We start from the raw sequence: 13,930 nt of genomic DNA, 5'->3' as shown, positions 1-13,930 counted from the left end.
TAATCTGCAGATTTTAACAAAAACAAAAGATGGTTTCCAGATCAAATAATTCAAAAGTTTCTAAAAATGCAGCAACACCTGTTACCGCACAGTGGAAGGCCTTTTGCAAAGGTTGACTGGTCACCTTTCTGTGTCTTATTTTTGGGAATTAAACCGGTTCTTAATGAGGTGTACACAATGCCCAGACAGTGTAAACAAGTGTAAAAAGTTCAAAATAATGAGTACTATTAAAAAATGTGCTGCACTTTGGCCCTCTCCTGACACATAATTCCAGTGGCCCTGCCTATTTATCACTTACTCTCCTACTTTTGTTTGGTTTCTCCATTTCTGTCTTCAGTTGGACCACTCTTGCATCCCCATCTCTTGTTCATTATTCTGTGTCTTCTGATGTACTCTCCCTCTTCTTTCTATTGGATACATTGGTGTTTAAAACATGCTATCTCCTGCTGTCTTATAGTGGATCTTCTTGCTCTTCTGAAGTGGAAAGCATATCCAGATCGGATAATGGATATTTTGGGGAGGTTGCGGCTCGTCAGTGGAGAGGAGATAGTGAAGGTATGAAGCCCTTCAGGCAGATAAGTAGACACTATAGTGTGAGAACCCCGTCAACCACTGCACGTCGAGGTTTATGTGATAATATTTATTCAGTTCCAAGCATTCCTCACTATGAGTAAACACTACGAGCAACAGCATGTAAAGAATTACTTGAAACAAATGCATTTATTGGGCCTGGATGAGATTTAAATTACACCGGTTTAATTTGCATAATTTTGGGAATTTCCCTTTATGCTTGTTATCACAAATTTCCAAAATTATGCCACTTTCTGTAATTACGTGCCATTCATGGTAAATATTTACTGTGAACGCGCCATATCAAACAAGATTAACAGAATGAAATTGGCTTTTGCCTTTTGCACTATTTTTTTAACGCAAAATGTGTCCTCATGTCAAAAATTGACCTGAGGCCACGTTTAACGCTAAAATATAGCACTGGTAGACAGGTATAGCAGTGCATAGTATCAGTTACAGGGTGGAAACTAGCATTGTCAATGCTAGTAGGTCTTGGCTTTAATATAGCCTTAGAGCCCGCTGTAGCAGGCTCTACCAGCCATTAAAAGCCCCCACCAGCGTTTTGGCTCAGGCCTTTAAGAAGGGAGTGGGCCTTTAATAGTCAGTAGAACCCGCAATGGAGGGCTCTAAGTCAATTAGAACATTCCGCCTATAGAGGGCAGAATGTTCTAATTACTAAAAAAAAATTGCCTTGCAGAGCCCGAGGGGGTTTGAATCCCCTCGGCTTCGAGAGGCCTTAGTTCACAGCAATAGCTGTGAACAAAGGCACACATTGGAAACATTGGAGCTCCGGTCTTCTACCAGCCATTAGAAGCCCAGTGCACAACATTGTTTTCAGTGGAGCTCCTAACATTCCAATTTTCAAATGAGCTAAAGCACACAAACTTTGCAAACTTTGCATGTATGGGTGTGTGTTGGCATGCATTAATATATTCAAGTCAGATGCATAACAATGTTGCCACTATCAACATTTTAAAAGACACAGACCAAAGGGAAATACTTAGTGCTAATGTGCATCCTTGATAAGCGTAATCCATCTAAAATTTGCAAGCTTCACTATACTTGGAGTTTGGTGACAAACAGAATGAAAGCATCTGAAATGGTGGCAAACAGTGATCCATTACTTGTCTTACAAATTAAACCAGACCCTTGCACCTATGCAAATAGAACAAAAACAACATTATTATTAAAAACAAATAGAAAAACAAAATTCATATGGCAGAATGTCTGATAAGATTCACCTTTTCAGCACTTATCTGAGACCCATAACATGGCTGCTCCTATCTAATTATAATCGACATGGCAGCAGAACACGCCTAACCAAAAAATCTCAGTAGCGCCTATATGCTGTATGTCTTTATTGGATGACAAACAGCATGAGGGCCCCCATTCTGTTGTTAAACAATATGGCGTCTGGTGATCAACAGAGTGGAAGTGTCTCAATGATGACAAACAGCTGACAGCATCAGTCTGATTAGAAAATAGGTACAGATACTTGCCAGGTGACAAATGGCATGTGTCTGATGATAAAAAGTGCTGCAGCACCTGTCTGATGGAAGACATCATGGTTGAATTGTTTGGTAACATTCAGCTCTTATCTTAAAAGTACATGTTCTGTTGTCAAGCAGCACAACGATACCAGATAAAAGTCAAACAAGATGGAAGCAGCCATCTGAAGATAACTAGCACAGAAGCACGTGCAAAATAATGTGGATTTGTAAAGGGCACGCTCACCCTGAACGGCAGCTTGGCACTGAGTGGCCGGCACTTTTTGGCATCCAACTCACTGGTACTCATTGTTTCACCCTGAGAAGGCTGAAAGACTGAATAAATCCCCCGGATACGAACATGTAACAATTTGGTGATACACAGATTAACTGAACCGCTAGACCCAACTCATCGCAACACAAACAGCACAGCAATGCTTTGCTATTGACAAGCACTAAAAGAACAAATGATGGACAAAATGCAGAACAATGTCATACATTCACCCCAGTACTGAGATTTGAACCTAAATCCATCGTTTTTTTTTTTTATCCCCATGCCATTCCAGTTTGAACCCAGCCATATGCAAATCAGTCTTGACCCTGCGCCCAGTGGGAACAGTCCAGCCCGAACTGCCAGGCGAGGTCCTCCCTGGACTGGAAACAAGCATCTGCCAGGATAGCTTGACTCCAGTGGCACAGCAGCTATACCTGCTTGATGATAAATGCCCAAGAAGCACCTGTTTGATGTCAAACAGTACAGCATCATCAGGCTGTGTAGTGTAGTTCCTATTTCCCTTATAGGCTCTGCGCATTGGAATAATATGCACTATCGTTTTTGCATAGGACTAAGGCCAGTATGCTCCTATCGAGTAAATTAAACTTAATTACTTTGTATGCCAGCTAACTCGGAGGTCACTAGAAACTTCTTGAATAAACAAGAAGAGATTAGTTTCTGACAACCGCGTAAACATGACAACTTTGTTTCCCTTAGAATCGGAACGTGTCTCAGAATCGTGGAAACAATAGATAACAGTTTCACTCAGTCAATCGTGCATGCTTAGTTTCTTCAGAGTTACACATAAATAGATAGACGGGTGTTTTTTAATAAAAAAGGATTTATTGAACAGTCTTGTTTCTTGTGTAAGAGATATGAGCTGTTACAATCATTAGACAGTAAGCAAGATATAATACGCACAGTGTAAGCAGTAAGAAGAAATAATACCATAATAGCATTGTCTTTTAGCTATGACATATATTCATATATACATGCATAAATAACACAGGCTAAAAAGTCAATACTCGTCTGATGCTTCTAAATAGTTCTACCCCAGTGTACCTAACCTAGGTGTAGTGTGAGGTATGAAGTAGGTGCTGTTTTGTATAGTATGGCATATACTAAGTTAGTATGCCAAGAGTCCCTCTAGGTTCTACCCAGCTCCATACCTTTAGAATGAGAGAGGTGGCAATCTCTTTCCGGTTCTCAAACTCTAACACCCCGCAAAGGGAGTCAGAACACTGGAAGCTGGATTGTCTGCGAGCAGGGATGACAGCGTCTGGTCAGTGCGTCAGGCCGGGATATGGTCTCTTCCGAACTTGCCGTGGCGAACCGTGCAGTCAAGTTGTGTCGAGCCGTGACGTGGTTACCCACGGTAAGGGAAGGCATATTTATACCTGGAAGGTGTTTAGGAATGCTAGCATTGATGTAAAGTCGGGCAGAGGAAGACGTCATGAATGAACCCCTAAGAAATAGTAGTTCATGCATAATAGATGAGTTCTTGTAGAAATCAATAATCCTGGCTAGGGAAAGTCCAGTCGGTTTAAGGTCTGTTTTCTAAGAACTTGTTGTGATGTGGGATGGACAGATGTAGGTGACCATGCCTGTATTTGGATTGCATGGCTAATGCCTAAATAAGGACTGGGATTCTATGCCTAAATAAGGGCAATGCAAATTATGCCTATATAAGGACATGATTCAGGGAAACCTATGTACGGGCATCTAAATCGAAACACAACAGCTGGGGATGAACAGCGTGACAGCATCTTCCGGGCAGTAAAAAACAATGAAGGTCTCACTGATGATAAACAGCACATTGATCCATGTCTGATGACAAAAGACTTGTGTGCATCTTTTAGATAACAGATAGGACCGTGTGACCTGACTGTGGCAAACAACACGTCCACACTGGACTGGAGGTGTACAACATGGAATCACATATCTGATGACATACAGCACCATAGAATGTCTGACAGTGCAGGGCATGACAGCGCCTCTCTTTTACCCAGCACCATTGAAGTGCCAGTGTGACAACAAGCAGCACAAAAAAGACACTCGGGAATGGAATGACAACATCTGTCTGGGGATTACGTCCCTGCAGCAGCTGCATGATTGCTAACACCTCTGAAGCGCATGTCTGATTATAAAGTGCACGGTAGTGCCCTTCTGGTGCCATGTAGGATTATAAACACCTAAACATCAGGACATGAGAGACACGTTCTCTAGAAACATTATAAATAATAGACTTCGTTTCTTCCAAAATTGTTTATCCTGGGAGAGTCACAACATCAGCAGATGTTGCATTTCGCTGGCTGAAGATTGGCTTCACATCGTGGACACTTTTTTAAATCAGGTTTTACATTATGTTGTTAGCACTCCATTTTAGCTTTGTAGCCAGATGTTCGAAACGTTGCCCGTTTATACGGTTCATTAGTGTGTCAGTTAGTCAAATATTAGCTTATTTAGATACTTGTATTTCAAACAAAACATCTATACAACAAATACGATATCTAAATATACCTTCTACTAGGATAAAAATACAGCTTTGATTTATATCTATATAAATGCTCTAAAGGTTCTGATTACTCTCGTCTTTTAACAGCTATTAAAAATGTACCCATAGCCCAAAATACATCGAAGAGCTCCACCTTACACAATAAATCAATTACTCCATAACGAGTCCTTATTCCAAGTGTATGACACTTTCGTTCCAGTGTCCGTGTAAAAAAGCTAGGGTTTCCAGTGAATTTATATATTCCTTCTTTGAAACCGAAGAGATTGCCTTCCCGACCCTTCACTTCCGTCTTGGACCCTGGCTCTTTTCACAACCCTAATACCCAGGCAGTGTATCCTTGGGCGCCTCCTCCCCATGAACAGAACTATTGCATTGCAGCTAAGTAATTACTATAGCTGGACACTGGTGTGAAGAGAAGCTACCACAGTCCACTTCTGTTGGTTCATATTGATTTTTAACCCTCTCCAACAAATTAGTCCGTTCTAAAGAGGATTAGTTTAATTTTTGGATGCAATGGTGCGAGAGAAAACTGACAATAATCAAAGTTTCAGTCCAAGCATTGGCCTATTTGAAAGGTTGCTCGGAAAAAATGCATGATCAATAAATAACTTTAGAGTAGGAGTAGCTTAATGACATCCTTTTGGGGTCCCATTGTTAAGCAAGAACAGCAAAGGTTTACTCCATCCATAGAAATTCCACTCCTAGCCCATTTTCCCAGCAACTGCACAGCAAACATTTTCAACTAGTAATACTATTCCAGGTCTCCCATAGGTTTTCAGTGCCCTGGAGAAATTTCAGTCCCAACAGTGTAATTTGCCTAATTTTAGAGATTTCACACTTTGCTTGTTAATGCGAAATCCCTCAAATGGATGCTTCGTGATTACACCAAAAAAATTGTAGTGCAGGAGGCTGTTAGTCATGTAAATTGAATGTTTGACGCCATTTTTTTTTAACTGAAAAATGCATCCAAAATAGAGATGAGGATGCCTTTTTTTTGCCAAAATATAGAAATATCGTAATTGCATTTCACATAATTAGGTGTATTTTCACTTAATTGTCCTGAAATTGTGTGTAATTACATCAAATCAAATGATATGAATTTCCCACACTGCCATTGTTTCCATTAGTGTCCAGGACAAGATTTACTATGTGTTTGTGTGGATTTTTGCATGAGGAATGGCAACGCTTCACCCTGCTTTGCAGTGTAAAAGCAATGCTAGTTAACTTTGTTTGGGTGAGAAAAAATATTTTGGTGCTGAGAGTTGAACCTAGCATCTGCAAAATAATCGCTTTGTGGTGTGCACTGCTGCAAAAGGAGAATACGGCTATAGGTTCACAATGCTGTGGAAATGTCGCAAAAACCAACATGTTTTCATGCAAAGCTTTAAATACCAAAATAGCTTAACTTTCCTTTGTGTAAAGTCCTAATGCCAAATGAAACAATGCGCGAACAAAGGGCAAACAAAATATCACTTGATATTCTTATATGTAATATGTGTAATTACCATGAAATTCCACATTTTACATGGCTTGTATTGCTATCCTCACATAAAAATGGGTACCCGAAGGTTGACCCTCAAATGCAGCTCTCAATCATGCACCGATGGGTCACCTTTGGGCTATAACCCAACCCCTAGCTAGCATCACACTGAAAAAGCTTTTTTAACATTAGCATTTTCAGTGACATCTCAAATTGAAACACAGGAAAGGTCCGCCACTAATAGTAACAATATAAATAAATTTCCAAATATAGTTCCAAAATATATGCAATTCTCCTTTTTTATTCTTGTAAAAAATGTATATGTTGTCAATTTTACAACAGAAATAGCGACATTGTTGGCCTGCAACTCTTGATAAATCTAGTGTTTTTTCCATTTTGAATCATGCAGCGCTTCTCATTTTCATGCAATGCATGAATGTTTATTTATCTAAGGCCGAATCAGGAGGGAACTTCTATACCCGTCAAATGATATATTTACAAAATTGTTGCAATCATTCCTTGGATTATTGTGTCTTCTATAGAAAAATATGTAACCTGCAGGCCATAGCTTCCAAATGTGGCAACGTTTAGCAAGCCATTCTGCCTTTCAACCTTTGTCTCAAGCCTCCTCTGTCTGACTCATCCCAAACCTTTCTGACTACTAGGAACACCCAAACATCCTTCCCAAACATTCCCCTTGTTTTTTTTAACCCATGCCACCCAGCTAACAGGCACACACGGCCTCTACTTACAAAAAACAATTGACTACTTCTCCTTTCAAATTCACTCCCATCGTTCTATCCCTACTTCGAACTCTACTAAACACACAGAAAATCAAGAGCACAAGCAAACACAACTAATCCACAAAGGAGAAAAAAAATATGTATATTTTACTAGTCTACTAACTATTAACCTCTAATCCATGGCTCCAGGGTAGCATGCTACTCACCTTAAAGTGCTTTAACAACTTGTAAGGAGTAATAAACGCTATATAAATACAATTTACAATTAAATATACAATTCTACACTGACAAATTGAGTGGCAGTGCTTCTGTTAACATTGCATAGCTATGAAGCCTCAAGGCTGGCATCAAGGTATTAATGAAAGTCAAGGAATACCTATGCTGCTAATTATTACTATCATTAATATTAGTAGTAAGCAGAGTAGTAGGTAGTTGTAGTAACAGTATACTATTACCAATATTATACTTCTTGTAGATAATACACTATAATTGTTGAAGTTGTATATCAGTGTTCACAAATTGTGGCCAGCCTAGGTAAAATGTTTCTCCAAGCATTCAGTGTGTGACACACATTACACTAGCCTAGGTAAGAAGCTGGCTATTCCATTCTTCTTAATTGTCTGTTTTCTTTCTCCATCTCAGTTCCTTCAGGACATCTTAGACACACTCTTTGTTATTCTTGATGACAACACAGACAAGTATGGACTTCTGGTTTTCCAGTCACTGGTAAGTGATCTCACACAGATTATGCTAAACTATTTGACTATGAACTATTTTTACTTAGTAATATTTACTTTTAGTGATGCCCGAGGAAGGAGAGTTGCTTAGTAGTACAAATGCATTGTTTGTACCTATTGGGAATGGCAGGGGAACAATAACATGCAATGCTTTTCTGTCCTGAAGAGATAAACCCTTTCATTTGTTTTAACATGTAACCTTAGGAATGGGTTCAAAACCGATTCTTCCATGCGTATTAATGATGCACACGTGGAAAACGTCATACCTTAAACAAATTGTAATTAACAATGACAATTGAAGTTATAGTGGTATTCATCTTATTCACAGTGCATCACAGATATTTATATAAATGCGTTTCACATACAGATGCGTACATTATTATTCATGCATAAACTACAGTGATGTCATATTCAAGTTACTGCACACCAGGGGGGTTGTGTCAAAGTAATGGTCAGTGTTGTTTTATGCTACTGTGACAAATACTTACTGACCCGTGAATTTAGTGAATTTCTCAAACATTTGAGCAGATCTAATGTATACTTGAATGATTCAGGTCTAAGTGCTGTAAGAGTAGAGTTTTGCTGGCTGTCCGGCAAGAACCGCAGAGCTAGTTTGGGAATATTTGTCATTCCATAGGATTTCCTGTGACTGTTGTCACGGAGTGATGATTCCTAGGGTTGTATAACAGAGGCACACATGGATAAACCACGCGTGCCTTTACAACGCTGCCTGAACAACAAATGGGTCTTAACAACCCATTCCTTCACCATGCATTCCTTTACCACGCATGTCTTTATCATGCAATTACATACTAAAGGCATGACTGGCAAAGGAATATGTGTGGTAAAGATCACATCCCAGCCCCCACCCGAGCCCTAAACACAATGCCCCGGAACGCTAAAAACAATCTCGACCCCCTCTGAACCCTAAAAACAAACCTAACCCGAGCCCTAAAAACATCTCTGGGCCCTAAAAACAACCCAACCCCCAAGCCCTAAAAATAAGCCCGACCCCCTGAGCCCTAAAAACAACCCTGACCCCTGAGCCCTGAAACAACCCTGTCCCCAACCCTCAAAACTACCCCACCCCTAAAACTCCCCCCCCAAAACCCGACCCCAGATGAACTTACCACGTCCCAGAGCTCCCTCTCCCGATCCTTCCTCTTCCTGTGCCTGCTCATCCGCACATTTAGACCGCACACTGCCTTAACCACGCATATGCGTGGTTAAGGCAAGGCTGGTTGCGCTTGCAGGGAAACACCACGCGTGGCACAGCTCACATTGTAAAACCAGTTTTCCCATTCCTAGACTTAGACAGCTTAGGAGCACATTATGTGGCCAGTGGTTCAACAACTTTGCAGTGCTGGAGCAGTCTCCACTTCTTAATTTTCCATCCTACTGAAAGGTGGATCACTCTGTCGTACCTCTCCCATTTCAGGTGATAGATGCGTGTAACATTGAGGTCTACGCAGGTGGCTCCTCTTCTCCAGGGAATGGAAACCTGTACGTTCTATTTCATTCCTAATAGTGCATGGAGACAGTCCAAATGTTGTTAGTTCCTCCAGTTCATGTCCAGAACCCTGGTCTTCTTTTGTTTTTAAGAGTGTGCCAATATTTTGTATTCTGCTCAGCAAACGAGGTGTTCAGGTTTACTCAACCAGAAATATAGGGTCAGTAGAAAAGTGTCAATACTAGATCTGTGGGGACTCTCCTTTCGCGATCTCTAATGCAGAGAATCTCACTTGAGCATCTCATCATTATTGTACCCACCTTCAGTAACTCCGAAGACACTTCACTGTGTTTTTTCAAATTCATTGTCAAGTGGGTTTTCTGCTTTGAGGAAAATTCACAAGTGAGCTCATGCATAAAATGCACGGGTAACGCATTATTCCTGTGTGGAATCTTATTTCCTCAGACCTCAATCAAATATGAATGCATACTCTTTCTTGTCTACCGCATACAGAAATTTACTCTCGCCTTTTATAGGAGTATGTTTACCTGGATTTCTTTTGTAGTTAGTTGCAAAAGGTTAGCATGTATTCACTTCATTTCGCATTGCCATCACTCCTATAATTCCTACTTTCTTACCCCTGCCCATTCATAACACCAGCCACTTCACGAAACTGGCAGATTGTCAGTGAATTTTAGGCTGCAGAGGTTCAGTGTTCCTAATTCTGGGGATAAGGCTAATGAGATTGACACACACAGATAAGTTTTTAGCACACATAAGTTCCACTTACATGTGCTTAAACTTTGTGAATCAGGCCCAAATGGTTTTGCACATCCTTTTCAACTCTACCAACTGAACATACACCTAAGACTGGCATTCTACAAAAGTATAGTTAACAACTTGGTCACACTATTTGTTAGGTGGGAGATATCTTTATCTACAAGGTTATACCCTGTAGTGACCTTTACCTCTGCACCTAAGACTTTAAACTGATTTCCTGAAGTTGCCTAGATGGCTGGGTTTGGTAGGGCCTTTTGACCATAAGAGAGAGAGATCTTTTACCTCTTGTTCACCCAATCCAAAAGTGTAGTGCTTTAAAAATCTTCATAATAATATGAACATACATTATTTCTAAAGGATCTTTTCATTTACCTTCTGTTTTTGAGATTTTGGATGCAACTTTGCTTGCTTCAATGCATTATCTCTTCCATGGAGGTCTTTTATCAGTAGCCTTATAGCGTAATGGAAAGTAAAGTTTGTTTCCTTGATTCCTTTGTCATTACAAGTCCTCATTATGGCACAGAATAACTATGTTTTTTCTAGAAAGGTTCACTGTCCTTTTAATTCTCCTAAGTGTATCCCATCTTGTTTCCTGTAGGTCTTTATTATTAATCTGCTGCGGGACAGCAAATATTTTCACTTTCGCCCAGTGATGGACACCTACATTCAGAGGCACTTTGCTGGAGCCCTGGCTTACAAGTAAGTTTTTGCCCTATATACACTACACCTTTTTGAGGCACTTGATATGCAATGATGTTAATAATAATATTGTAGTTGTTCTAAAGCTCTCAAATTAGAAATTGACATTTCAGAGTACAGGGAGGGGATAGCAGAGAAAATTGAAGACACGTAGCTGTCACATAAGCAAATTTGCTGTAGAGGTCCGGAATAGATACAGAATGAAGTGAATTCTTATATGTAAGGCAAAATATTAATAATGTCTCCAGTGATGGAAAGGCCTACACATTGTATAGTTGATGGGTCAGTTTTAGGAATTTAACTGGATGCCTAATGGTTTCCCATTTTATGTCAATATTTTATCACAATTTGGTTGTTCCACAAAGTTGAAGGTTTAACTTGTATTTGCTACTGTAGTGCAGATTATCAGACAACACAGACAACATGAAAAATCTTGAATGCGTTGCATGTTTTAGATCTTCAATTTCCTCTCAGTATTCACAGTCTGCTGTACTGCTGCCAAAACTGAAGCATCAGAAAGGAGGGTTAACGCATGAGTACATGTGAAAAAATTGATTTTAATTAGCACAGAGAAAAGAATCCCCCTTTATTATTCTTGCTTTCATAGGGTATTTCAGTTTCAAAAGATTTCACAATAGTTCTCCACCACGAAAGTTTAACTTGACCTAAAAATCCTTGCGGTGATTATTCCAGAATATGTCAATAAGCTTTTTGGGAGGTTTCCACCATTTTGTTACCTAAAACTTCAATGTTCTTGTATGAACTGTTCAAAACAAAAAAGTAGATGGATAAAATTAATTGTAGAAGAGATTAGTCACCATAATCTTACCTATTTATGGATACATCTGTGTTGCACGACAGTCTGAGGCCTCAAACAGTTGAGTTATGTCTAGATGGCACAACGTTTTTGGTTGATATTGAAAATCATTTTTGGAACCCAAGTTATTCCTGATCAGTGTGGATAGTCTGAAAATTTTGGAAAGAAAACACACATACCAGTGGTCATAAAGTGTTGACACCAACTTTGGTAAAACATTGTTCTCTATATTAAAGAATAAGTTGCATTTTAAATATTAAGACACTTGACAGAGAGAACATTAAACTTTCAAGCTCCAATTACTTTCCTTCTGTGTATAATTCAACAACACGTCCAAAGTTAATAGATTGGTATTGTAAATAGACGTGTGGTGTGGCTGGTAGCAGTGCGAGTTGCGAGGTATCCAAGCAAACCCCAAAGCTTCAAATACTTGAATCTCCATCAAGCTTTAAAGAGGTAGTTGAGTGTTGCTAAATGGAGCTGTAGAGAATGAGTGGTTAATTCCAAGGATTCAGCAGAATGTGTAGACATCATTTAAAGACTTCAATTGCTCCATAACAAATGCCTGAAGCCAAGTGATGATTAGTTAAAGATGATCTCTTATGATATAAAAACCTATGCTTTCTCTCAGTAAATTGGTCTCTGAAACTGTCTTCTAATGATCCTTTTCAATCTGACAAGTGTTGACAGCCTGGTCCTTCCATTTTCTGCTATATTATTTCCTTTGTAAGTCAAAGCCTCATTAAACATTTCTGCAGGACTAGTATGTCATATACATATTTAAAAACATAGACAAAAAAACACATTGCTTACGTTTTCCAAACACACAAGCAGAGGCTCATACTGGGATGCTGTCCTCTTTGAGGATCGGAGACAGAGATAACTTGTAATGACCTGTAGCCTGGCAGCCATTTCAATTCTAATTAAAGTGAATGAGTTGTTTATCACCATTTCGATGGACATAGGGGAGGCAGAGCAGGTCGGGTTATTCATAGATATGATTAACTTAGCCATGATGGAGATGGTTGTTTGCAAATAAATACGTTTTTCCTCGTCCATCTGGGATTCATAACCTCATAAAAATGATCAGCAAGATGAACCTGAGAAGCCAAAGTTAAAGTATCACAATAGGAGTATTACAAATACTTAAATAGATTCCTCAGTCTGAATTATTCCACCTGAGAATATGCTGAATGGGAAACTCTGCAATGAAGATGTTGCCTTCAAGCAACAGTACACTAGAACAGATGGTCAAACATGTTTCTGGTGGTCATCCACATTTAGCTCCTTTGGATTCATGGTGACGGGCAGTCCATGATTAGCAGCTGGGTTTTGATTAGTTGGTTTTGAATATTAGTAGACTCAAGTTTTCACATCTCCCTCAGACCTCAGGATGTAATGAATAAATATGGTCGAAACGCGTCAACCTTGTTCTGGAGGAGTGTCATGGTTTTTCATGGCATGGCATAATTCCAGTCCAGAGAGCAAACAAAAGAGGTGATTTTCCCCGGACTCATGAGACGGGTGGATTGAACCTTTTACTTACCTCACAACCACTTAACAGAAGGAGATGAACAATGAGTCTTATTTCCCCCAGAGAGGCATTATATTATATTGAGATTGTTTGAATTGTTTATGTTCATGATCTTTTCCTTCTAAATTTGCTTTTAGAGACTCATTGATAACATGTGTGGAGGGGTGTTTTGCAATTACAGTGGCAGGCTGTATATAATAAATATAAGAAATTGTATAAATAATTAGATTTCCGGTGAAAATGAAGTGTTTCATTGTGCCTATCAGGCATTTGAATTTATCACTACATTACTCTGTTATTTTGGCTTGGTTAAAATGGATTGAGGCATTTGGAAAATTAGAGTTCTCCTATGCCACTTTGGTATTGAGATCGACCAGTGCAGTCTCTCTTTTGGTTGCTACATGCATGTTGTTTGGGACATGGCCAGAAAAATCATAGCTGTATTTCTGGAAGACCATGGGGCCTCTCTGGCTCAAACAATTTGTGATGGCCTGGTTGTGGTCATTTGATTTGTGCTGAACATGATATTACTGATTGCCTGGGAAGGGTGGTTGGCACTAGAGTTGTGCTGTACCCCCTTGTGTGAATGTGGATCACAGGATTTTCTGTATATGTAAAAGCCTCTGTCATGGATATTGCCTTTTGTGTTTTTAGAGAAAGAGCTGATTCTGCTCTAGAACTTTTAAGGTCAATAGAGCCACGGTATGATCCCTAGGTCTCTTGAGCCCTGCTACAAAGTTTGCATATCAGTTCAGAAAATTCAAGGGCTCCACCAGGGGCCTGCCGTGTAGACAGTGACAGTTGTGTCAATCACTGGAACAGTCATCTCAGGTCTTGTGAGACC

General features: G+C 39.6%; 1 protein-coding gene across 3 annotated transcripts in view; it reads left to right on the top strand.

Annotated features, from left to right (window-relative positions):
• Positions 1-13,930, top strand: part of DOCK3 (dedicator of cytokinesis 3) — a 1,365,978-nt gene that overhangs the window by 1,037,539 nt on the left and 314,509 nt on the right. For all 3 annotated transcript variants that reach the window (XM_085625129.1, XM_085625128.1, XM_085625127.1), the window contains exons 19-21: positions 458-555; positions 7,712-7,795; positions 10,635-10,735. In XM_085625129.1, coding sequence (XP_085481255.1) covers positions 458-555; positions 7,712-7,795; positions 10,635-10,735 — 283 coding nt within the window. The remainder of the gene's footprint in view (positions 1-457; positions 556-7,711; positions 7,796-10,634; positions 10,736-13,930) is intronic.

The sequence above is a fragment of the Triturus cristatus genome, chromosome 9 (genome assembly GCF_964204655.1).
Source record: "Triturus cristatus chromosome 9, aTriCri1.1, whole genome shotgun sequence".
Lineage (NCBI taxonomy): Eukaryota > Metazoa > Chordata > Amphibia > Caudata > Salamandridae > Triturus > Triturus cristatus.
Note: the sequence above shows the minus strand (reverse complement) of the source record. Positions and strands in the feature narration are given on the sequence as shown.